The sequence below is a fragment of the Octopus bimaculoides genome, chromosome 3 (genome assembly GCF_046866305.1).
Source record: "Octopus bimaculoides isolate indiv1 chromosome 3, ASM4686630v1, whole genome shotgun sequence".
Classification (NCBI taxonomy): Eukaryota; Metazoa; Mollusca; class Cephalopoda; order Octopoda; family Octopodidae; genus Octopus; species Octopus bimaculoides.
In genome coordinates, this window is record NC_142930.1 from 100,243,245 (window position 1) to 100,267,362 (window position 24,118).

The 24,118-nt window shown below is 36.6% G+C and overlaps 1 protein-coding gene across 2 annotated transcripts in view; it reads left to right on the forward strand.

Annotated features, from left to right (window-relative positions):
- Positions 1-24,118, forward strand: part of LOC106872091 (uncharacterized) — a 30,512-nt gene that overhangs the window by 5,412 nt on the left and 982 nt on the right. For both annotated transcript variants that reach the window (XM_014918950.3, XM_014918951.3), the window contains exons 2-3: positions 16,413-17,067; positions 23,046-23,226. In XM_014918950.3, coding sequence (XP_014774436.1) covers positions 16,415-17,067; positions 23,046-23,226 — 834 coding nt within the window. In that variant the 5' untranslated portion in view covers positions 16,413-16,414. The remainder of the gene's footprint in view (positions 1-16,412; positions 17,068-23,045; positions 23,227-24,118) is intronic.

Sequence of the window (24,118 nt, forward strand, 5' to 3'; positions counted from 1 at the left end):
CAGCAGCATTTAATGTCCATTTTCCATGCTGCCAGGGATTGGAGGGTCTGATAGAAACTGGCAAGTGAGAAGACTGCATTAAGTTCTGCTGTTGGTTTTGGATGATTTCTACAGCTGAATACCCTTCCTAATACCAATCTCTTTGTAGAGAGTACTGGATGCTTTTTTTTTTAATGTGGCACTAGTACCAGTGAGGTCACCAAGTAACTTGCAGGACAATACTCTTCAACTGAGTGGCGAAGTAGTATTGAGGGATAGAAAAGGGTCTTGCATTAGAGGAGAAACTGGCTACCTCAAGAAAGAGAGAGAGAGAGGGGAGATGGTGAAGATGTGATGCTGCAGGACCATACACCCAAGTTACAGGGAGGTGTACATAGTGAACTGGACCAAGAATTGGAGAGAGTGATTGGTGGGTAATTTCATGAGATTGTGAAAGGAGAATTAGAGATAAAGAGGAGAGGCATTGTATTGAGTAAGCACAGGTAGAAGGAGGGGGTATTAGGAGGATATGTTGTGGGTGGTTGAATGCAATAATGATAGGTGCATTAATTCTTTTTTATGCTGTTGAAGGAGATAAAATTGTCATGAATTCAATGGAAGTTGTTCATGGAGTCATTGCAGATTTGGTGTGAAGTAAGTTACAGGTAGATATCACTTGGTTATACACGGTTAGAGAGGAATGATTGGTGGTGTCATGTGCATTGAAGCAGGTATTGCTGGAAGTGATGACAAGTCACTGATGCATAGGAAGAAGAGTGTGGAGGACAATGTCATATATGGTGCGGCACACCACAGTTTCACAGAGTGCAGGTCAGAGAGCTCCATCATTACACGCCACGATAGTGCAATATGACAACAAGCTGATAAACCAAGAAATGAGAGATGGATGGAGCCCATAGGTGGGAAGTTGATTCACATGCCAGACATAGTTAAAAGCTTTAAAGTATCAACACTGATTTCAACAAATTTTCTTAGGAGCATGAATAAACCCTCTAGTGAGTGATATGGGAGAGTAGATTTCCAGTAGATCTGGCTTTATAAAGAGTAGATTTCCAGTAGATCTGGCTTTATAAAGAGTAGATTTCCAGTAGATCTGGCTTATAAAGAGTAGATTTCCAGTAGATCTGGCTTTATAAAGAGTAGATTTCCAGTAGATCTGGCTTTATAAAGAGTAGATTTCCAGTAGATCTGGCTTTATAAAGAGTAGATTTCCAGTAGATCTGGCTTATAAAGAGTAGATTTCCAGTAGATCTGGCTTTATAAAGAGTAGATTTCCAGTAGATCTGGCTTTATAAAGAGTAGATTTCCAGTAGATCTGGCTTTATAAAGAGTAGATTTCCAGTAGATCTGGCTTTATAAAGAGTAGATTTCCAGTAGATCTGGCTTTATAAAGAGTAGATTTCCAGTAGATCTGGCTTTATAAAGAGTAGATTTCCAGTAGTTCTGGCTTTATAAAGAGTAGATTTCCAGTAGATCTGGCTTTATAAAGAGTAGATTTCCAGTAGATCTGGCTTTATAAAGAGTAGATTTCCAGTAGATCTGGCTTATAAAGAGTAGATTTCCAGTAGATCTGGCTTTATAAAGAGTAGATTTCCAGTAGATCTGGCTTTATAAAGAGTAGATTTCCAGTAGATCTGGCTTTATAAAGAGTAGATTTCCAGTAGATCTGGCTTATAAAGAGTAGATTTCCAGTAGATCTGGCTTTATAAAGAGTAGATTTCCAGTAGATCTGGCTTTATAAAGAGTAGATTTCCAGTAGATCTGGCTTCATGTGGTCATTAAAGGAGGAGTGATATTCAGAGACAATTGTTAATGACCATCTTCATCACCTTTGAGATGTTGAGAGTGAGTATGAAAGGATGGTACTTGATAGGGATTAGGAGTCTCATTCTTGGAAATGGCACACATTGTAGCATTTTTTTCATAGATATACCACTGCAAAGAAAGAGACAATTTGGTGAACATGGGAATTAGCTGTGAGCCACTTTGTTTAATGATAATAAAAAGGACATTGTTAGAGCCAAGTGGCCTTTTTCGTCTGGCATGACTGGTGTTTCTTACTTGGTATGTATGTGTGTGTGTGTGTGTGTGTAGTGGTGACCCTAGTGGAGTAATAGGGGATAGTTTTGGAATTTTATCTATCAAACATGTGCAGTACAGAATATGTTGGCAAAGCAGGCAATGAATATAGAAGATACATGTACAAGATGTCACTCAGTAGGATCAAACCCTGGACTTCATGATTGCTATGTGAAATTCTTGACAACTTTGCCATGGATGCTCACACACACACACACAGATATCCCCTGCATTTTGGTTGCCTCAGGTTACATGATTTCACATTTACATATATTCTAAAGTCATCATCACCATTGTCATATGATGTCCATATGATGTGGCATGGATTGAACACTTTGACAGGATCTGGTGAACTACAAGTTTGTGTTAAACTCCAATGTTAGCTTAGGCATAATTTCTAAGGTTGGGTGCCCTTCCTAATGGCAACCACTTTACAGAGTGTACTGGGTGCTTTTTTCATACTACTGGCATTAGTGAGGTTGCTATGTAACTTGCAGGACAAAAAACAGGAACAGGGAAAAAGGGAAAGGAAAAGGCTCCCATTACTAAAAGAGGAGTAATTGAAGTTTCTGATAATGTGAGAGTAGAATATATCCCCAAGAATACAACTTTTTTGCTGTATCAAAGGTATCTTATCTAAAAACTTTCAAACAACTTATGGAAACAGTTGACAGGAAGAATAAACCTACAGTTAAAGACTTCTGGAAGAAGTTTGACATAATAGATGCTGAAGTTAACATAGTTGAATCATGGAACGGAGTTAAACCCTTTACAAGTTTTCCACAAGTAGAAAGTCTATATCATATTCAGAAAGGTATTATGAAACTGACATATGATATAGAATCTGAAGAAATCATAGCGGATATAGTTGAGTTGCTAATGTCCCATACATGAGAATATAGAGATTCCACTAATTCTACGTGGCAAAGAATATTGCTAAAGGGTTGGTACTTACAGATTAAAGTATGCAACCTTAACATAAAAATTACAAGAGCAGTTTATAATGAGCTTAGTTTCTACACCAAAGAGTTGATGTACCACAAACATCAAATTTTGAATAAGTTCTTCACCTTTCAAGCAGGTACTAATGAATTAATTGTAAGATAGAAAATTGCCTCTCATTCTCCCAGTAACTCTCATTCTATCGCCATCCCTCCTATAGTAGTTAATATATTTTGGAGTATCTCTGCATGAAACTGGTGTTACTTTTTTCCAAAATTCTCATTTTAAAATTAAGTGAAAATTTTCAAATTTGGTGTGTTGATGTAATTTTTCATGCTGAATCGCAGACCTAATTCACTTGTTCCAGAAAAATTTGGTTAAAATTACCCAAAATTTGCAAACTTTAAAAGCTATTAACTGTTTATTTATTCTTTACTCTCTTTTACTCTTTTACTTGTTTCAGTCTTTTGACTGTGGCCATGCTGGAGCACCGCCTTTAGTCGAGCAAATCAACCCCAGGACTTATTCTTTGGAAGCCTAGTACTTATTCTATCGGTCTCTTTTGCCGAACCGCTAAGTTACGGGGACATAAACACACCAGCATCGGTTGTCAAGCGATGTTGGGGGGACAAACACATACATATATATATACATATATACGACAGGCTTCTTTCAGTTTCCGTCTACCAAATCCACTCACAAGGCTTTGGTCGGCCCGAGGCTATAGTAGAAGACACTTGCCCAAGGTGCCACGCAGTGGGACTGAACCCTGGACTATGTGGTTGGTAAGCAAGCTACTTACCGCACAGCCACTCCTACGATTGGTTTTTGGCGAAAATGAATTTCATGCCAATAATGAGCATACAAAATTGCTTCAAATTTGAAATGAATTGGAACAAAATTGAAGATTTTAAATAGTGGCAGCCAAACAGAAAAGATTCCACAAACACACAATTAAGCGCTCGTGATTGAAACTATGATATTTTACAGTTGTAGTTATGCAGATGTTTATGCTAACTGCAGTGTAACCGTGAAAAGTCTGGATATCTTAATCATGACAGCTTCTTTCGATTTATCCGCTACAGTTGGTCTGCTAGAACGGGGTTTATCCAAATCACTGCTTATTTCTTTGTATTTATTAACCACTTTCCTTACTGTGGGAAAGGCAATAAGGGTTCTTCTGGGATGATGTGCATCGAAAGCATCTGCTGCCTGTCGATATGGCCATCCCTCTCGTCCACTCAGTAATACTAGTTCTATTCTTTTTTCTTTGGATAAACTCATATTCAATTTGCGGAAGAAAAAGAAACCGAGAATATTAGTGATATTTTCCATGTATCAAGATTATTTGGTCGCCCTGTGTATACAATGTTTACAAATTTGTAAACGTAAGAACAAAGATGTGCTTGTTTTCAGGTGTATATAGGCATGTGAATATATTCTAGTTTATGGGTAACAAGTTAGTGTGTGTATTTTACGTTACTGGTGTTTAAACAAATAAACGAGTCTTTACATGTGTTTGCGATTACAAGCGCTTAAATTTAAAGGTGCGATAATACACGTAGAAAATCTAAACTTAAAATGTGTACACACATACTTGTATGTGTGTGGCGATTTGGTGGAGGTAAAGAATACGCACACCACCCCGTTTTCGGCGTAACAAAAGCCCTAACCCTAAACACCGGGTGTGCATATTCGGATCTTTCAAGTGGTACCCGTCAAATCAGAAAGATCCGCATATTCTTTACCTACGCCCCTAAACCTCACCCTAGCCACCTGGTGTGCGCATTCTTTATCTTCGCCGGCGATCTTAGGTACGTCTATCTAATCGTTTTGACTGGCACTCGAAAATTCACTTTACTCAAACATGCATATTTTAAGTCTGAGTTAAACGAAATTTTAATCTATTAAGTCACCCCATCAGTGAATGTTTCGTTCTTGATTAAAATAATCTTAATTTAACCTTAGATTTCACACGCGCGGGTGGGGGTGGGGGGTATAGTTTCCATGACGGAAAATGCAGATGTTTAAAGGTGAGCTTACATGTGTATGTGAATATGCAACAAGCAGTTGTATGTGTGTGAAATCCAAGGTTATGTATATGTGAATATACAGCTTGTTGAACATTAACACATTCTGACTACTTAATCTGAAGCATAATATCACAAAGTGCTCAACAAATAGGATGTTTGGAGCTGTGACATTAGTCTATATGATTAAATATAGAACAGAGTTAAACAATTAAGAAAAATAACATCACACACACAAATTACGTGGCAGCAGTAATTTGGTGTACAGAGGTGTGCATATGTAAGTATGCATGCTATTGATCGGATTTAAGTATAAGCTAAACTATTCACACAGCTCGAGGGCCTCTCAAAGTCTCAATTTAATTCGTTATATCTTTTATTATTATTATTATTATTATTATTATTGTTGTTGTTGTTATATAGATATAAGATTTAACCTAATTAACAACTTGAGATCTCTGAAATTAGACTGAATTAATTAAAAAGCATTATATATATATATATATATATATATATATATATATATATATATATATATATATATATATATATATATATATGTATATATATATGTATATATATATATAGTTTCAGGGTGGCTCCTTGGGCAAGTGTCTTCTACTATAGTCTCGGGCTGACCAAAGCCTTGTGAGTGGATTTGGTAGACGGAAACTGAAAGAAGCCTGCCGTGTGTGTGTGTATAGATATATATATGTGTGTGTGTGTAAAAAGGTTGAATGTAGATTCATCCTTTAATTTGGAGGTTTCCAAAAAAGAATTCTAATGTTGATTCTTCATATTTTGCTGGTAGTTTACAGGCTTACATTTGCGAAGATATGAAAGTAATACTTGTATATAATGTATGGTGAATTTATGGAAAGAAGTCCCATAATAAACTTGTCTCCTCCATTTTTAAATAAATTGATGAATTTTATGGGGCTTCTTTCCATAAATTCACCATACATTATATATATATATATATATATATATATATATATATATATATATTCTGTCTAATTTTAGTGCTAGGCCAACAATTTTAAAGCAAGTGGGCAAGTCGATTACATTGATCCCAGTGCTCAACTGGTACGTATTTGATCGACCCCGCAATCCCGAGAGGATGAAAGGCAAAGTCTACTTCGGCGGAATTTGAAATTAGAATGTAATTAAAATTTTTACGTAGGACCTCTGCAAGATCTTATAGCTTAGGGCTTCACCGTCCGTATTTGATGTCATAATCTGTAGTAACAGTAGTAGTTGTTGCTGAGCCCTAGTTCTGCCCTTATTGTGTGGACCCATGATCAAAGACATTCCAGCCGCGACGCCTTCATATTGTTTCCAGGTGAAGAAGTCCATTCAAATCTACCGGCATTCCGTCGGAGATATATCGCGAAAGTGAAAATATAAAAATCGGCAATTTCCATGGAATTTTTTTTCTTTCATGTATATACTCTTTTACTTGTTTCAGTCATTTGACAGCAGCCATACTGGAGCACCGCCTTTTAGTCAAGTAAATCGACCCCAGTCGATTTATTCTTTGTAGGCCTAGTACTCATTCTATTGGTCTCTTTTTGCCGAACCGCCAAGTGACGGGGACGTAAACACACCAGCATCGGTTGTCAAGCGATGTTGAGGGGTCAAACACAGACACACACACATATATACGACGGGCTTCATTCAGTTTCCGTCTACCAAATCCACTCACAAGGCTTTGGTCGGCCCGAGGCTATAGTAGAAAACACTTGCCCTAGGTTCCACGCAGTGGGACTGAACCCGGAACCATGTGGTTGGTAAGCGAGCTACTTACCACACAGCCACTCCTGCCAGCTGAATAGTGAAACGCAGTCATTCACACGCACATGCACTTATGTAACCATTGTCTTTCCACGTCCACGAGCGAATTGAACAGTCACACACACACACACACGCACATACATTTTTTTTTGTTTTCACGAATCGCTTATGTTTATATATTTTTTATGTATGTATAAGTTTGTGTGTATTTGTGTATGTAAGTATATGTATATATGTGTTTATGTGCATGTTTGTATATTTGCGTATGTACAGGTCTGTGTGAGCTGAAAAAAAAAAAATTTTACGGAAATTGCCGAACAAATAAATAAAACAATAAATTTCTTATTCACTTTCGTGATACCGTCTCCGAAGGAATACCGATCTACCTTGTCGATTGTATACTTCTATATTTTACGACGATACGAAGGTGTCTTAGTCTGCTTTCACCTACAAATGAACCTAAAACAATTAGCAAAAGCGTGGTACAAACTACCAGTTCATACTATTGATGGCTGAACTTTTTCCATTTTATTGCTGTGATTTCAGGGACATTTGACTGCTATTTCTAGTAGGTCGAGCTACTGCATAGTGGCTTATGTTGTAGTAGAATAAATATTTTGTGTCGAATTAACAAGATACAGCTGGTCCTTTGTATTGTACTACTATTAGTGTTTTAACGACTTGGTTAGTTGCTAGTTTTGCAGACAGGTGCATGTTAGTAGTCGTAGTAGTAATAGTAGGGATGCTCCCTACGGATGTAGTACGCCAGGTGTTTTTACAACCCCCAACCTTTGTACTTGAATTGCACAATCCAACATACAGTGACAGTCTATACAATTTCCATTCTCTATCCCCCCTCCCCCTCCGTCTCTCTCTCTCTTTCTCTCTTTCTTTACTGTCCAATCTATTTCTGTTTGCCTATAGACTCTGGTCCTATTGTGGCGGCCACCGCAAAAGCAGACGAGGTGAATGTTGTCAGGGTGCAACATTTGCTTGTTCTTGATGTTGGTGTCGTGCATCCCAGCACAATGTTTGGGACAACTATTCCTTTTTGCATATGTTCCTCATGTTTGTTTTGGCTGAGAAAGAGAGAGGGTGATTTTTAAGATGCATTAGTGCTTTGGGGTGTTATGTAGGTGTATAGTTAGTGCTTTCCCATGTAGTGACAGGGACTAAGTGGGCTTGAAGCTTGCTGCAGCGACAAACTGTTTCCTTATAATATCTAGATGGATTTTCATTTTTAGAACATTTTGTTTCATTGTGTATGTGGTCTATAGATGTTCTTTTACCACCTGCTACGATGCCTCATGCTTATAATAGGAGGCAAGGTTCTGGATATCAGTTGAATATCGCCTTTTTCCCATTAATTTCTTATTCTTCGTGTTGCTAAGGCTCCAGTAGTCGAGTAAAGATGCAACAAGCGGACTAGCCTAGAGGCTTAGCCAGTGAGGTGTGCTCTCTAGTGATCGCAGCGGGAAAAGTGAGATCGAACCTCGAGGTTTCTTTCCTTTTGTAGTTTTGCCATCACAAGCCTTCTTGTGAGCTCGCGCATTGCAAATGGATGCAGGTGAGGTCTCGCTCCAGTCTCAGAGATGGCAATGGCTGCCACAAGATCTCACCCAATATGGTGCTGACTGCTTTTGCTGATACATGCTGTTTTGTATAAATGTATTAGTTTATTGTGGCTGTAGAAACCATGCCAAAAGATGATATTGGAGCTTGATGCAGCTCGCTGGTTCTTTGTCAAACCATCGAATCCATGCCAGTATGGAAGGCAAACATTAAAAGATGATGTATATCAATATCTATCTATCTATCTATCTATCTGTCTGTCTGTCTGTCTATCTATCTTTCTATCTATTTATCTGTCTGTCTGTCTATCTATTTAGCTGTCTGTCTATCTATCTTTCTATCTATTATCTATGTCTGTCTGTCTCTCTTTCTATCTATCTATTTATCTATCTATCTATCTGTCTGTGTGTATGTGTGTACATATATATACAGGGTGGATGAAAAGTAAGCAGGTATTAAAAATTAGTAATAAAATCCATATTCCTTTTACAAATTTATTGAAACAAATGATACATGTTCTTTATTACATGGGAAAAGGAAAGTAAATCTTCATATTTCAACGTAAGCACCGGTGGTGTCAATCAGCTTCCTTAAACGGCCAGAGATGGAATGAACAACCTTCTGAAGGACGTCGTCTGGGATATGATTGAGAACCTCCTGAATCCATGTCTTTTAGGCCTCCCGTGTGTGAGGTTTTGTCATGTACACCTCTTTTGTGTAACCCTACAGTTAAAAATCACATGGAGTGAGATCTGGACTTCTTGGAGGCCATTCATGAGGTCCACGTTATCCCATCAGGTTTTAGCTCCTGCATGTAATGGGGTTTCCATGAATTAAAATTCAATTCTTTCTGCAACACCGTATGTGTTTTGTGTTTTGTTAGTCCACTTTCACAAGCTGCTTGACGTGTTGATTTTTGTGGGCTGCGGTTAAACATTTCCTGCACTGTTGCCACGTTCTCCCCTGATCGGGATGTGGTTGGATAGCCACTTCTTGCATCGTTCACAGAGCCCGTGGTCATCAGCTTTACATGACAACTTTTTATTGTCTCTGGACGTAGTGTTCGCATGCTTACCTTTCCATGCCACTATCTATGAACCAAAACAACAGAATTCCACACTTCATACCATGCTGCTATCTTAGCTCACTCTTGAACAGTCAAGCGACCGGCCATCTGGAAAGTAAGGAATAAGACAATAAATCCCCATTACTGTTGTCTGTTTAAAAATGTTTTCATCATGATTTCAGTGATACTAAAAATTCTATAAGCAATTTCTAATGCTTATTTACTTTCCACCTGCCCTGTATATATATCATCACCATCATTGTTTAACATCCGGTTTCCATGCTGGCATGAGTTCAACAGTTTGACTGAGGTCTGGAAAGTCAGCGACTGCACCAGGCTCCAATCTGATCTGGCAATGTTTCTACAACTGGATGCCCTACCTAACGCCAACCACTCCGAGAGTAGTGGGTGCTTTTTACGTGCCACCGGCACGGGAGCCAGTCAGGCGGCCCTGGCATCGATCACGTTTTGGATAGTGCTTTTTACATGCCACAAGCACGGGAACCAGTCAGGTCGCAATATATATATATATATATATATATATATATATATATATATATATATTTATATATATTTACTTACATTAGACTGCAGTCATGCCGAGACACGACTTTGAAGAATTCCAGTCAAATGATTCGATTCTAGTACTTATTTTTTCTAAGTCTGGTACTTATTCTATTGGATTCTCTTGCCGAACCACCATGTTACAGGAGCATAAACATACTAACACCAGTTGTCAACCAGTGGTGGCAGGCAAAGATACCCCAAATCAGAAACATTTTTATTATTACATGTCCTAATATCTTTCAAACAGTAGTTTGACTAACTTGTAGGTTATCAAACTACTATTAGTAGTCTTATAATAATATGTTAAATAGCAGTTTAATAAACTTCAAGATTTCTTAAAACATGTTGAAGTTGAATCTTAACTTAAAAGGATTTTTGGTCATATATTATCTGAAAGTGAATTATTAGCTGTAAATATTTTTACATAATAATATCATAATTTGAAAGACAAGTTATCTATTGGATAATGTATGTGGTAAAAACATTTGTATGAACAGGAAGAATTGAATATTGGTAGCTGTTTAAGATTTTTACTATTAACATTTGCTATTCTTGTAGCAAATTTATGTGTACCAATGAAACTTAATTTGACATTAGTGTGTTATGGTAAATATCTGTTTAATAAAGTAAAGAAATATTTAACAATATTTATATTCACTTTGATACTAAATGGAACATTAAGCCAAATAATTGTACATGATCTATTTTTCTCTGTCTGACATTTAATATTATATTCATTTATGTAATTTTATCTTTAAAACCATTGTACTTGAATGCTTCATTATACTTAGGGAGTCTCTTTGTTCAAAGGAAGACCTATCAAATGAAATACTGGATAAACTTGTTCTATTTTTTTAATGAAAATATTTATAGTTGCTCGCAGGTGGCTTTAAGTGATAGGTATGTACTTCAAATTTTTAAGTGTCTTCCTAATAACAGTTTGTATATACTGGTTTCTGAACTGAAGTGGAGATCTAAATTTACATAAATCCTTTCTAGTATAGGCACAAGTCCTGAAATTTGGGGCAGGGGTTAGTCGATTATATCGACCCAGTACTCAACTGGTACTTACTTTATTGAACTTGAAAGAATGAAAGGCAAAGTTGACCTCGAAGACTAAATTACTCATAAAGATCTTTTCCAAAACTATATAACTGTTAGGCAGTCCTTCTCTCCTGCCTCCATGTCTTCCTCTTCATCTTCTACTTCTTCATCCTCCTCCTTTTCTCCCTCTTCCTCTCCCACTCCACTTCTGCACCTCCTTTTCTGCCTTTTCCTCTTCATTCCCCTCCTCCCCTCCCTACCTTCCCTCTTCATTTTCCTTCTCCTCCTCCCCCTCATTATTATCATCATCATCCCCCAACATCATTGTTTTTAACATCCACTGTTTCATAATTGTATAAGTCAGACAACATTTATTGAGGCAGATTTTCTATGGTCAGATACTATTTCTGTCACCAATCCTCACCTGTTTTCAAGTAAGATGGTATTTCCCTAGTCCTTTGAACAACAAACAGATCAATGGTTGGACATATTTTCTATTAACAAATGACACTGTTTATATGAATATTGGCTTTGTTTTTACACCCAGTGCATAAATATCAAGACTAGGGGTTGACACAAGCACATGCATACACTTGGCCACATACATGCACATGCAGTGAAGGTTTCTTACATTTTCATCTACCAATTCACTCAAGACACTGGTCAGCCTGAGGCTGTACTAGATGACACCTATGGTGCATAGCATGGAACTGAGCTGATGCCATGTGACTTTGCAGCTTTGTGGTTTTGGTTTCCACATAACACTGTAATACAATTTTTGTCCTTGGGTAACAACTGTTATTTCTTATTTGCTTATCCCTAGAAAGTATGGAAAATGGTTATTTCCTTCAAACTTTGCATTTGTTACATTTATTCAATATAAATTTATAGGGTCAATATAACTGACTATACCTTTCCCATAACACGTATGATTTCTTATTTCTTTATTGCCCACAACGGGCTACACACAGAGGGGACAAACAAGGACAGACAAACAGATTAAATCAATTACATCGACCCCAGTGCGTAACTGGTACTTAATTTATCAACCCCGAAAGGATGAAAGGCAAAGTCGACCTCGGCGGAATTTCAACTCAGAATGTAACAGCAGACGAAATACTGCTAAGCATTTCGTCCGGCGTGCTAACGTCTCTGCCAGCTAACTGGGCGCCACCTGTGTTTATTTGTTTGCATGCTTGCTTGTAATTTAGGCACAAGAACTGCATTTTGGCAGGATTCTGAGTTCAAATCTCACTTTAATCATTTTGTGGTTAATAAAATACTGGGGTCAATTTAACTAATTCCTTCAATTAAATTTGCTGGCCTTGTGCCTAAATCAGAAACTGCTGTTCTTATTCTTGTCCTCCTCCTTATTGAGTGAAAGAGCAGCACATGCCATTGAAGTAACACGGGTAAAATATACAAAGCCCAGTACATCCATCATGACTACCTGTTTGATAAGGGCACACCAGGCACATCCATCACAACCTTATGTGCGTGACATGGCGATCTCATATCAAGATAAACAGCACATGACCTCACAGGTGGGGCCCAGTTAGAAATTTCTTCAAGTCAAGTATCCCATCCCACTAAAAAAATCATGAATGAGGTTTGTTTAAGGATGATGAATGAAATACCCATGTTTCCAGAGGTGAATAATTCAAACCCCAAAGAATTCCTCTCAGCACATGGCTATGATGCTCCCCACTACTTCTGCTCATGATCAGAGATGCACATATCATCAGCCACTAAGGGACATGCTCAACTAGTTAAGGCTAAGAAACTGACACGCAAATCTGTAGCATTGAGCAGAATATTTGCTGTAGCCCATCTTTTATACCAAGACAAAACATTACGTAATAACACAACCAATCAGTTAAAATCGAAAGCCAGGAGAGCCACTGTCTGGTACTGCATCAGGGCATTTATTATTATTCGTCACTTTGTTCTGAGTTCAAATTCTGCCAAAGTCGACTTTGCCTTTCACCCTTTTGGGGTTGATAAAATAATTTCCAGTCGAACACTGGAGTTGATGTAATCAACACATCCCCTCACCCAAAACTGCTGCCCTTGTGACAAAATTTGAAATCATGATTATTATTAATTATTATTATTATTATTATTATTATTATTATTATTATTATATGCTTTGGCTTTGCTATATGAGTTGCAAAAAAATCACAATGAGAGATGTCGAGGGACAACAAGGTTTTGTATCTTAAGATGCTAACAAGTGAGGGGCTCTGCAATTAAAAGCACTGATATCTCTAGGAGAAAAACAAAACAGAATGATTAAGATTGCATTCACATGGAAATGAATCTATGCAGAATATATATGTATGATCCTTTGCATTTTACAGAGATTTGATCTACATATTTATTTGCTCCTCTTAATATCATTCCAAGTGCCCCAATAATAACAGGTAGTGTTATTGCTTTGTGATACCACATTCTTCTAATTTCAATCTCCAGGTCCTTATATTTGCTCAGTTTCTCAAACGTTTTCAGAGATGTGTTTTTGTTAGCTGAAGCTGTAGTATGATTCAAACGGCCAGTCTTTTCAATCTGATTTTTCACAATAATATCTACTTGGTTAGCCTGTATTTCCTGATCAATTTAAACACTGAAATTCTAAAGGATGGTAATCTTTGCACATGTAGTGGCTTGTGTTCCCACCAATTATCTTTGTGTAGCATATTGACTAGCCATGTCATGTCTTTGCAACTGTTCTGTTGGTAACAATTAGCTGCATCCAGAGATTATGTGGTTGATTGTCTCTTGATGCTCTCCACATATGTGGCATGATAGGCTGATTTCATGTTTAAGGACATTACTCTGGTAATTCCTAGTTGGAAAGAAATGATATACCTCTCAGTTTCTGGTTTGAGAACAGAGCATGTCTGTCACCGATGAGTAAGGGTTTGATCTCCATCAGGGTCCCTGACTCTACTCGGGTATTTGCCATACAGTGTTTGTTTGTTTGTTTTTTTTTTTTGGCTTCTATCACTTAGTATATTAAAGGCTGGTTTGTTTGGCTATGTTTTTTTTTTTTTTTGTTTTTACCTTGTCAATTGGAAGCACATTTTCTTCAGGTACTGGTTCATCTAGATGCATTTCTCAAAGTTATATTTCTGCATTTTTTGTCTCTTCCTGTTTCAGAACCAGCTTTCTTATCTACCTGTTTCAGAACCAGCTTTAATATCCATTTCTTTGCAGGTAGGCAGAAAATCCCATGGTTGCAATTTTTAATGAGATTGTATTAACCCCTATTTGCCTTCTTTTCTTGGAAGGTATAAACTGTATCTGCTTTTGGGTGATGCATATGAAACCTTGTCATCAGCTTTCAGATTTTGACATCAACTTTGTTGATTTCAGAAATGGACCAGTTTATAGCAGTGAAGCTGTGTGTGATTACAGTCATGGCTAACATGTTTATGTCCTTAGTTTTGTTCCAGACATTTAACTTGGTTTTCTGAATAGCTCTTATTCTCTGATTGCACTCTTTCCTTATTTTTTCTTTCATTAGTGAGTGCTTAATCCCCTCTCCTTCACATACCCCTAGATACTTATAACTCCTCTCAGGATCTAATTCTTTTATCTTGGTATCTCTATCTAGAGTGTTTATGCATGTTTGATGGTTTTTACCTTGGCAAATGTAGCTTTGGTGCATTTGTGCAGCCCAAATTCCATTTCGATGTCATCACTAAATTGTTTGATTGTGTGTAGGAGTGCCTGCAGTTGTTTATTAACAGTTGATCCTTATATCCATAAGCCCCAGATTTACAGTTTTTCTCTTCATTAGGGGAAATATTGTTCATGAGGGAAGTATACATGTATTTCATTATAACAAATGTAAGGATCTCATACATTGTTATGGATCGGTAATTTTTAGGGTTTTTTGGGGGTTCATTTGTGGTTCCTTCATAATTACATTGTAATAACAAGTTAGCTTTTTGTGTGAGTTTATCAACATATTAGGCTAATAGTTTGGGATCTTATCTATACCAAGTGACTTCCATTTACTGAACTTTTTCTGTGTAAGTATATCTTCTGCACTAAACTTTTCCTATATTTCTTCTTGTATAATCCATGGGGTATCACAGTTATGCTCCTTTTCATCTATCCAAACCTTACTCCGGACCTCGAGTATTTCATGTTCTGAAGAAACTTCTATTTTGATGGTGATCTTTCCAATCTGCCTATAGAACTTCTTTGAATCATTTTTAAACATGCTGTTATCCTTAAAAAAAACAGGATTGTCTTTCAAAGTAACATGTGTGCACAGCTTTGTCCAGCACTTTTTGTTTTATCTTCTCCATTACTTCAGAAAATTGTTCTCACTTTGATTCATATTTTCACATTATCTTCCTCTTCTTGGGTGATTTTATATTAGGATTATTGCTTAAGTTTTTCAGTGTTTCTATATCAGATCTGCAAGCATTGATTTGTTTCTTGATTCTTTTTCTTGCCACACAGGTCTTTTATGAGGATTTGCAACTCAGTTTTAAGCTACACATCTGTGAAGGCTGCAGTAACCGCATAGCACAACTCTTTCAAGGATGTGATATCTAGTTCATTTTTTTCTTCTTCTTCTTGCTGTTGTTGTTTATTCTTATTTCAGGTTTTGTTGTAACTCCTAGAGTCTTGCATGCATAGCAGGCTTGCTACCTGCAGCCTATGGTACCATACTATCTGTTCTTTTTAACTATGTAATGCTTTCCTGCTTATTCTGGCCATGCCAAGGAGGCAAACCTTTTGTAATAGTTCTACTGGGCACTCTATCCCGATTTCCTTTATATTCCTCTTGATGCCTTCTGATACTATCCCCAAGGAACCAACAATAATTGGCACTATCTTCACCTTCATTTTTCATTGCCAGGTTATTTATTATTATCATTATCATTATCTTCTTCTTTCAATTTTGTTTCCATTTCTTTCCAAGTGTCTTCCGAGCACCTAGGGTAAAGAAACTCACTGTATAGATTGATAGGCCATCAAAATAAACAAACCAGATTGTTTATTTACAAAGTCATGTAATAGAAAAAAAAACGAGGAAGAAAGACCGGAAAGAAGAAAAAACAAGAAAAATAAAAACAAATAAAAGGGAAAAAGGAAAGAAAATTCACAGCAACAATACTCTTCTCAATACGTGTGATGTACCAGTTAAGACAACCTTTTGCACTTCCTGCATGGATGGTTAGCCAGGAATCATCCTCAGATAATTTTCAGTTCCCTTCTTGATCATTCTTATGATCACTGGTATTGTAACTGTCTTGAAATTTTTTTATTATGATTATTACTTTTTTTTTTTTTTCCAGCTATGCAAACAATGGATTATTTCTTGGTTTCACCACAACCCATTCAACCATCCACTCACCAATGCTTTCGTTGCCTTCAAATCTACCCAAAGGAAATCCTTTATTCCCGTAACTGCCCGCACAAACAGAAGTTACCTGTTAGTCATAGCCAGATCAAATATTGCCGATTTGCTACTGAGCAACAGCTATGCAGGGCAAAAGCAAACATCAACAACCCTCACAAATTTGGCTATACCAACAGTGAAGACACAACTGTGACCTTTAAACAGTTATCCCAAGCTGTTTGTTGTGGAGACAAAGAAACTCTAGAGGAAATGCTATATTCAAAAAGATTTAGCCACGACATCAATCAGAGTGTAAAAATGTCATGCCTTCTTGCTTGGGCCATGTACAAACGTCAGTTCTCTGTTTTCCATGCATTAATGGACTTTCATGAAAGATGTGGAAAGCTTTTGAATTTGGACTCAACGCCTTATTTCTCCGAGAAAAATACTCAACCTCTTTTGGTGTATGCTGCACGGATGAACTTTATTCAGGGAGTTCACCGACTCCTGGAAGGTGGTGCTAATGTTAATGTGACTGATAAAGATAAGCGGACAGCTTTGTGGACAGCATGCAGTGTGAAATGTGTAAAAACAGTAGAATTACTGCTTGAGTAAGTAACTTCTTTCATATTATTTTATTGTTTTATTTATTTATATATTTTTGACTTGTTTTAGTCACTGGATTGTGTAGCCTAGCTGAGGTATCACCTTAAAGGGTTTAGTTAATCAAATCAAGCCCAGTATTTTAAGTCAAGTACTTATTCTGCTGGTCTCATTTTGCTGAATTGCTAAAGTTACCAGGGAGAGAGTGAAATACAGAGACATGCATACACTTGTCTGTATATATCTATAGATATATATATTTGTATATATACATTATATATTGAAGGAAAAACAAAGAGGAGAAATTGAAGAATAAATGGATGTAATTACTGATTTTTTGCATGTTGTAGAAAGATGACATTCTTTTGAAAAAAAAAAACATTACAAATAAATAAATAAATTGATTGGAAATTGAAAGCTCAAAAAAAAATAAAGAAAAACATAAGAAGAACCTACATATATGTTTCTGTCAAACCATCTAGTTAATGGAAATCACCAAGCGTATCGTTTAAAGCCAAGGAAGTTGCCACATTCTTACAATATTATGGTAGGACTTCTTCAGAATTCAAAAAGAGCTAATGCAACTTAGGTGATCATTTTATCTTTTGAGCAAAGCATGTGAACAAAACATTGGCTGACTCCTGTGCAAGTGGCACATAAAAAACACCATTCAAGCATGGCCGTTGCCGGTACCGCCTGACTGGCCTTCATGCCGGTGGCACATAAAAAGCACCTACTACACTCTCGGAGTGGTTGGCGTTAGGAAGGGCATCCAGCTGTAGAAACTCTGCCAGATCAGATTGGAGCCTGGTGGAGCCATCCGCTTCGCCAGTCCCCAGTCAAATCGTCCAACCCATGCTAGCATGGAAAGCGGACGTTAAATGATGATGATGATATATATATATATATATATATATATATATATATATATATATATATATATATGGTTTTGTTGTAAGACGTTTGCTTCACAGCCACATGGTTTTAGGTTCAGTTCCACCACATGGCACTTTGGGTAAGTGTCTTCTACTTTAGCCTTGGGCTGACCAAAGCCATGAGTGGATTTGGTAAATGGAGACTGAAAGAAGCCTATCATGTGTGTGTGTGTGCATGTGTGTGTATGTATGTATGTGTGTGGTACATTACATTGTCTTTGTAAGCGAGTGTCACTGTCATGCAAGTGGTGTCCTTCATTCTCAGTGTTCTGACGCATGTTGGTCACAGGAAAAATATCACTTTACTTGGAAATAGGTCAGGGTTAGTGACAGAAGGGCATCTGGGTGTAGAAAATCTTCAGGCCAACCCATGTGAGCATGGGAACCTGAATGTTAAAACAAGATGATGAGTATATATATATATATATATATATATATATATATATATATATATACACACACACACATATATATGCTTGATTGCTAAATCTACATTTTTTCTTATTCTCTCTCTGTTTATTTCCTCTTATTCCTTTCTGTTGAAGAGCGTAGGCTCGAAATGTAAAAGACTTTCTCACTTTCCAGAGTGTCAAACTAATACACCTGCTTGTTGTTCATACACCTGTATTTGTCTTTTTTTTCTTCTGTAAATTTCAACTATATATATATATATATATATATATATATATATATATGAATTCTTTTTAATCAAAAATTATTAATCATTTATAACAAAAAGAGATCTTGAAAAACAGCATATTAACATAGATTTGAGTGAGTGGAGTTTATGTGTGAGTGCCTTTGCTGTCTTCAGCTTTTCAAACACATTTAGTATAAAGTAAAAACTTCTAGGTTGTTATCTGTATAGTAGGAACTACGTTTGGTAGTGGTTATTATTTCTGGTTTAATTTCAGATTGTAGATCTTTAAAAAATAGTCTTCTTTTGTCCTTAATAATTGTTCCTTTTTTCCATGAGAAGAGAATATTTTTAATTGAACAAAGATCTAGATGTTCATTGCATGAAACATTCCTCTTCTGATGTGAATTTCATCTTTGTTAAGAGTCTTTTAAGGCTTGCAGTTTCCCTTAGGTTTGTATTGGAAAGTATTTTTTGGCTGTTGTGATTTATGAAGTTGTGGGTGACTACAATTGTAAAATTTCTGTGACCTCCTCCTTGTGAGAGTTTCTTCATAAGCCAAGGGTTAGGATTTGTTTTATTTTGGTTATGGTGTTTTATATTTTTTCAGTTATTTTGGTTCCTGAATTTTTTTTTAGTTCTCTCTCTCTTTCTTTCTTTTTTTTTTTCTAGTTGAGTCTATAAATACTATTCTTACATGTCTTGCCATGTTAAATGGGATATTGTTTTAGTGCAGAATGGGTGGCAGGATCTAGACTTTAGCTGTTGGTGCTTGTCCATGTCTTTGCAGTAGCGATTGATTATAATTGTCTCATTTTACTAAATTACTAAAATGTTCAGAAATGGAAATTCCCTTTCATTTATTTCTATTGTGAATTGGATTGATTCATGAATGTTATTGATTAATTTATGGAATTTTGTAGTCTACCTCAATTCTATTCTAAAATGTTGTTGTTGTTGTTGTTGGCACTCCGTCGCTTACGACGTCGAGGGTTCCAGTTGATCCGATCAACGGAACAGCCTGCTTGTGAAATTAACGTGCAAGTGGCTGAGCACTCCACAGACACATGTACCCTTAACATAGTTCTCGGGGATATTCAGCGTGACACAGTGTCACAAGGCTGACCCTTTGAATTACAGGCACAACAGAAACAGGAAGTAAGAGTGAGAGAAAGTTGTGGTGAAAGAGTACAGCAGGGTTCACCACCATCCCCTGCCGGAGCCTCGTGGAGCTTTAGGTGTTTTCGCTCAATAAACACTCACAACTCCTGGTCTGGGAATCGAAACCGCAATCCTATGACCGCGAGTCTGCTGCCCTAACCACTGGGCCATTGCGCCTTCACTGTTCTAAAATATAAAGCAGTTATCCAGAAGTCTTTTCCATTTTTCTTTTAAACAAGATTTGAAACACTCTAAAATAATCTCAGACTGGATTTTTCATCTTCTAAACATCTTATCATTAATATTATAAGAGGCAGTGTGACTATTGTGCCCATTGTTTTTCTTCATATTTGAAGATAATTTTGCTTATCAAAAAAGAATCAGTTGTTTTCAAGTACTAATTGTAATCCTTCTAGTATGAATTCTTTCAAGAATTTCTCAAGGATTATGTTTGGTTATTTGTCTATGCAGAATTGCTCTTCATTTTTCTGGATCGATAGATTGGTTTCTTCAAGCTGGCTCAAGGTTTCTTTCCTGATAGCATTATGCCACTGCATCGTATTGAAGATTTTGATGTGCTTGTTCCTCTAATCTTGTTTATGATGACCTTAGCCCATAGCAAATGACGGTTTCTGTCAGTGTAGAATGGTAGTATGACTAAGATGTTCTGCAGTATGTAACATCTAAGCAGATAATTTAGTTGATTGAACAAATGAACCTTCAGTCAAACAACTGAGAGCCATCCATCCATCTACCCAGAGAGAACCATTGCAGTTTATTGTATCAAGGATGTTGGTAAAAATATTAGCTTATAAAAGCATCGGTTCACAGTTTTTGTATTGCTTAGGAGGTGACAACAAAAAATTTACTTTTTTTTTTTTTTTATATTGGACTGAAGTTCATATTTTTAAAAATCCCTGGATGATTTAACATGTGCCTTAGTTGAAAGTAATAGCCATCTTCTTGAAATTATCTTCCTAAATTTCAATTTCTAAAGAATGACTGTTACATTTCTGTCACCTAATACTATTCTTCTACCTTCTGTGTATGTAACATTATAACTATGGAATGAAATCAAAGACATAAGCTGTTATACACACTACATTTATATTTTTCATAACAAGTGATGATAAACTACGGAGTAAAATCAATGACATAATCTACCATAGACAGGACATTTATATTATATTAAATGCTATTTTTAAAAAAATCATGTAACCACATGGTTCTCTATAAACTTTCAATAATCTTATAGTTTTTAAAATAACTGTGGAAATTCCACATATAATGCATGTATAAAACAAGCAAACCTGTTAGTGAACACTCCATCTTAATATTGATCACAATATGTATTGTGTACCATTCAAGTTAGATCTGAACTTTACCCTTAATCATTCATACAGCTCTATATCCGTCTATCTGTGTAGTTTACTCACTCAGATTGGTTAACATATCAGTACTGTTGAAATGAGTTATAACTAGAATAGATTAGTTACCTTGATTATATTTCTATTTTTAACTTTTGTTGGCTGATCCAGTTGACATATCTCACTCACAATGTCTCCATATTATTTTGACAGCATATAACAGGAAAATATAAAAATTTTGCTTTTAGCTCCTACAATGCTTACTTTATGTGGTTGCTGGACCTGCTAGAAATTGCAGCCAGTTGTCCCATAAATCACTCAATACCTTCCTTTAAAATATGTGGGGCACATTGGATAATGTAATCTGTGGTATGCTATATCTAGAAAAATAAAAAAGATCAAGTAGTCATGGCTAAAAAACCTTTACTCATAAGTTTGTTCAACTAGGGTCAACAACAAATGATAAAAGAAGGTATGGAGGAAATTAACAAAGATTAAACCATTGAAAGAAACCCTTTAAATATTGGGTAAGAGAACTAGAATAATAAAGATAGAGAAGTAGAGTAGGAGTGTTTAAGAGTGGGTGGCATCCTGTGACATCTCTAGTTACACTGGAAGCAATGTATGGTAAACAGGCATTTTTCTAGATATAGGAGAGAATGATTGAGAGATGAGCAATGAAAGCATAGTCACTAGAAACTTGAATAATAAGAACATGGGTGATAGGGACATGGATGACAGACAGGTGAATGATAAGAGGGTGAAGGATGTGTGTGGATTATGGGGATGCTATGTATTCATGTCTTCAGTAAGACACCCGCTTCTGTGTCTCTGTAATACTTTCATATCCCTCAATTCTACACTCTACTCATTTGAGGAGTCTTGTTTTGTGAGTACTTGATGACCGTCCCAGTGCTGGTGCCACAAACAAAAGCATCCAGTATACACTCTGTGAAGTGGTTGGTGTTAGGGAGGGCATCCAACTGTAGAAACTATGTTAAAGTAGACATAGACATTGGAGTTGGCACAGGCCTCTGATTCATTACTTCATATTGAGTTGTCCAATCTATGCCAGAATGAAAAAAGGTTGTTAAATGATGATGATATATATATGTGTGTGTGTGTGTGTGTGTGTGTGTGTGTGTGTGTATATATATATATATATATATATATATATATATATATATAGAATTATCACCATCATCATTATCATCATCATCATTTTTTTACATGCCATTTTCCATGGTTACATAGGTTGGATAGAATTTGTTGAGGCAGATTTTCCATACCTGGGTGTCCTTCCTGTCATCTGTTTCCAAGCAAGATAATATTTCCCCATGGCCAGACATGTTTTCACAGAATATTGGAAACAAAGGACACTACTTGCTTGATGATCCTTGTTTATAACTATCACATGATGTCAAGACATGGAGACAGTAATGCTTGTGTGTGCACACACACACACACACACACACAAACACACACACACACAATGGACTTTTTGATTTAATAATTAACAAAGCACAAAAATATTTCAAATCCAATAATTCTTGTGTTATTAAACAGATTGCCTTTTGATTCTCTTTATCTGTTGTTCTCATTTCTTTATTGTCCACAAGGGGCTGAACATAGAGGGGACAAACAAGGACAGACAAAGGGATTAAGTCGATGACATCGACTCCAGTGCGTAACTGGTACTTTATTTATCGACCCCGAAAGGATGAAAGGCAACGTCAACCTTGGCAGAATTTGAACTCAGAACGTAATGGCAGACGAAATACCGCTAAGCATTTCGCCCGGCGCGCTAACGTTTCTGCCAGCTCGCCGCCTCTGTTGTTCTATTAATCTTTTAATCTCTGACCTTCTTTCCTTTTTTTCCATCCCAGTTATGGTGCAAAAATTGATGCTGCCGACAACGAAGGCATCAGCCCCTTCATGGTATCTGTACGTGCAATGGAACCAAACTTTGAAATCATTATGATGCTCATAAGAAATGGTAGCAGCTTCAGCAGCCCTGCATGGTGTCCATCTGTGTTTTATTACATTTTACAGAACACTAATAAAATGGTAAGTATAGTCTGAAGTGGTGGTCAGTATTAGACTGTGATGTGATATGGAATACATTTCAGTTGTTTGTTTTCAGGTTAATTCTGATTGAGCAAAAACATTCCGACCAGGACCATTCTTTGCAGACAACATATTTAGGACTACATTACACAATGTATCCTTCCTTCTTTAAGCTTGTAGTGTGTAATTTGAGGGAGATTTGGTTGCTATTTGTAGCATGTTGAGTACCCTTGTTAACTCATTAATAGTAATACATAATACAATCCTGTTATGTAATGTTCAAAACACAATGTGCTGCCCGGTCTGGGAATTGAATCCACAATCTGGTGATTGTGAGTACAACAGCCTAACCACTAGGCCACATGCCTTCACTATAGACATATACTAGTAAACAATATCCATTCTTCTCTGTGGAACTGAAACCTGAACTATGAAGAAAGAGCTTCAAGATTGTCTTGATGGTACATACACCATATTTCTTATGAGGGCTTAAAACATCTCATGGCATGTGCACAAGTTCAAAGAGGAGATTTGTGGGTGCATTTTGCCCATTTCTACTATTATTTCTCCGTGCAGGGTAGCCTCTGCAGACCACTTCTATGATGCTGAACAATAGACCATATCAGATGTTATATTTTGGAGACTTCCACACTCTAATAGAGGACAAAGATGACTCAACTCCATTGATATTATTAGCAGAGATACACCACATGGAATTGAGAATCTACCAAAGCTAATGGAGGACAGGAATTCTTTGCACATTTTGGTAAAATGCATCTAAGTTGCAGCCATTTGAAGAATAATAGTCATTGTTATCTTTTGTTCATCTTTATTGGTGAAATTATAAATAAGAATAAAACTTCCAGAATATATGCCTATATGTTTTGAGAAT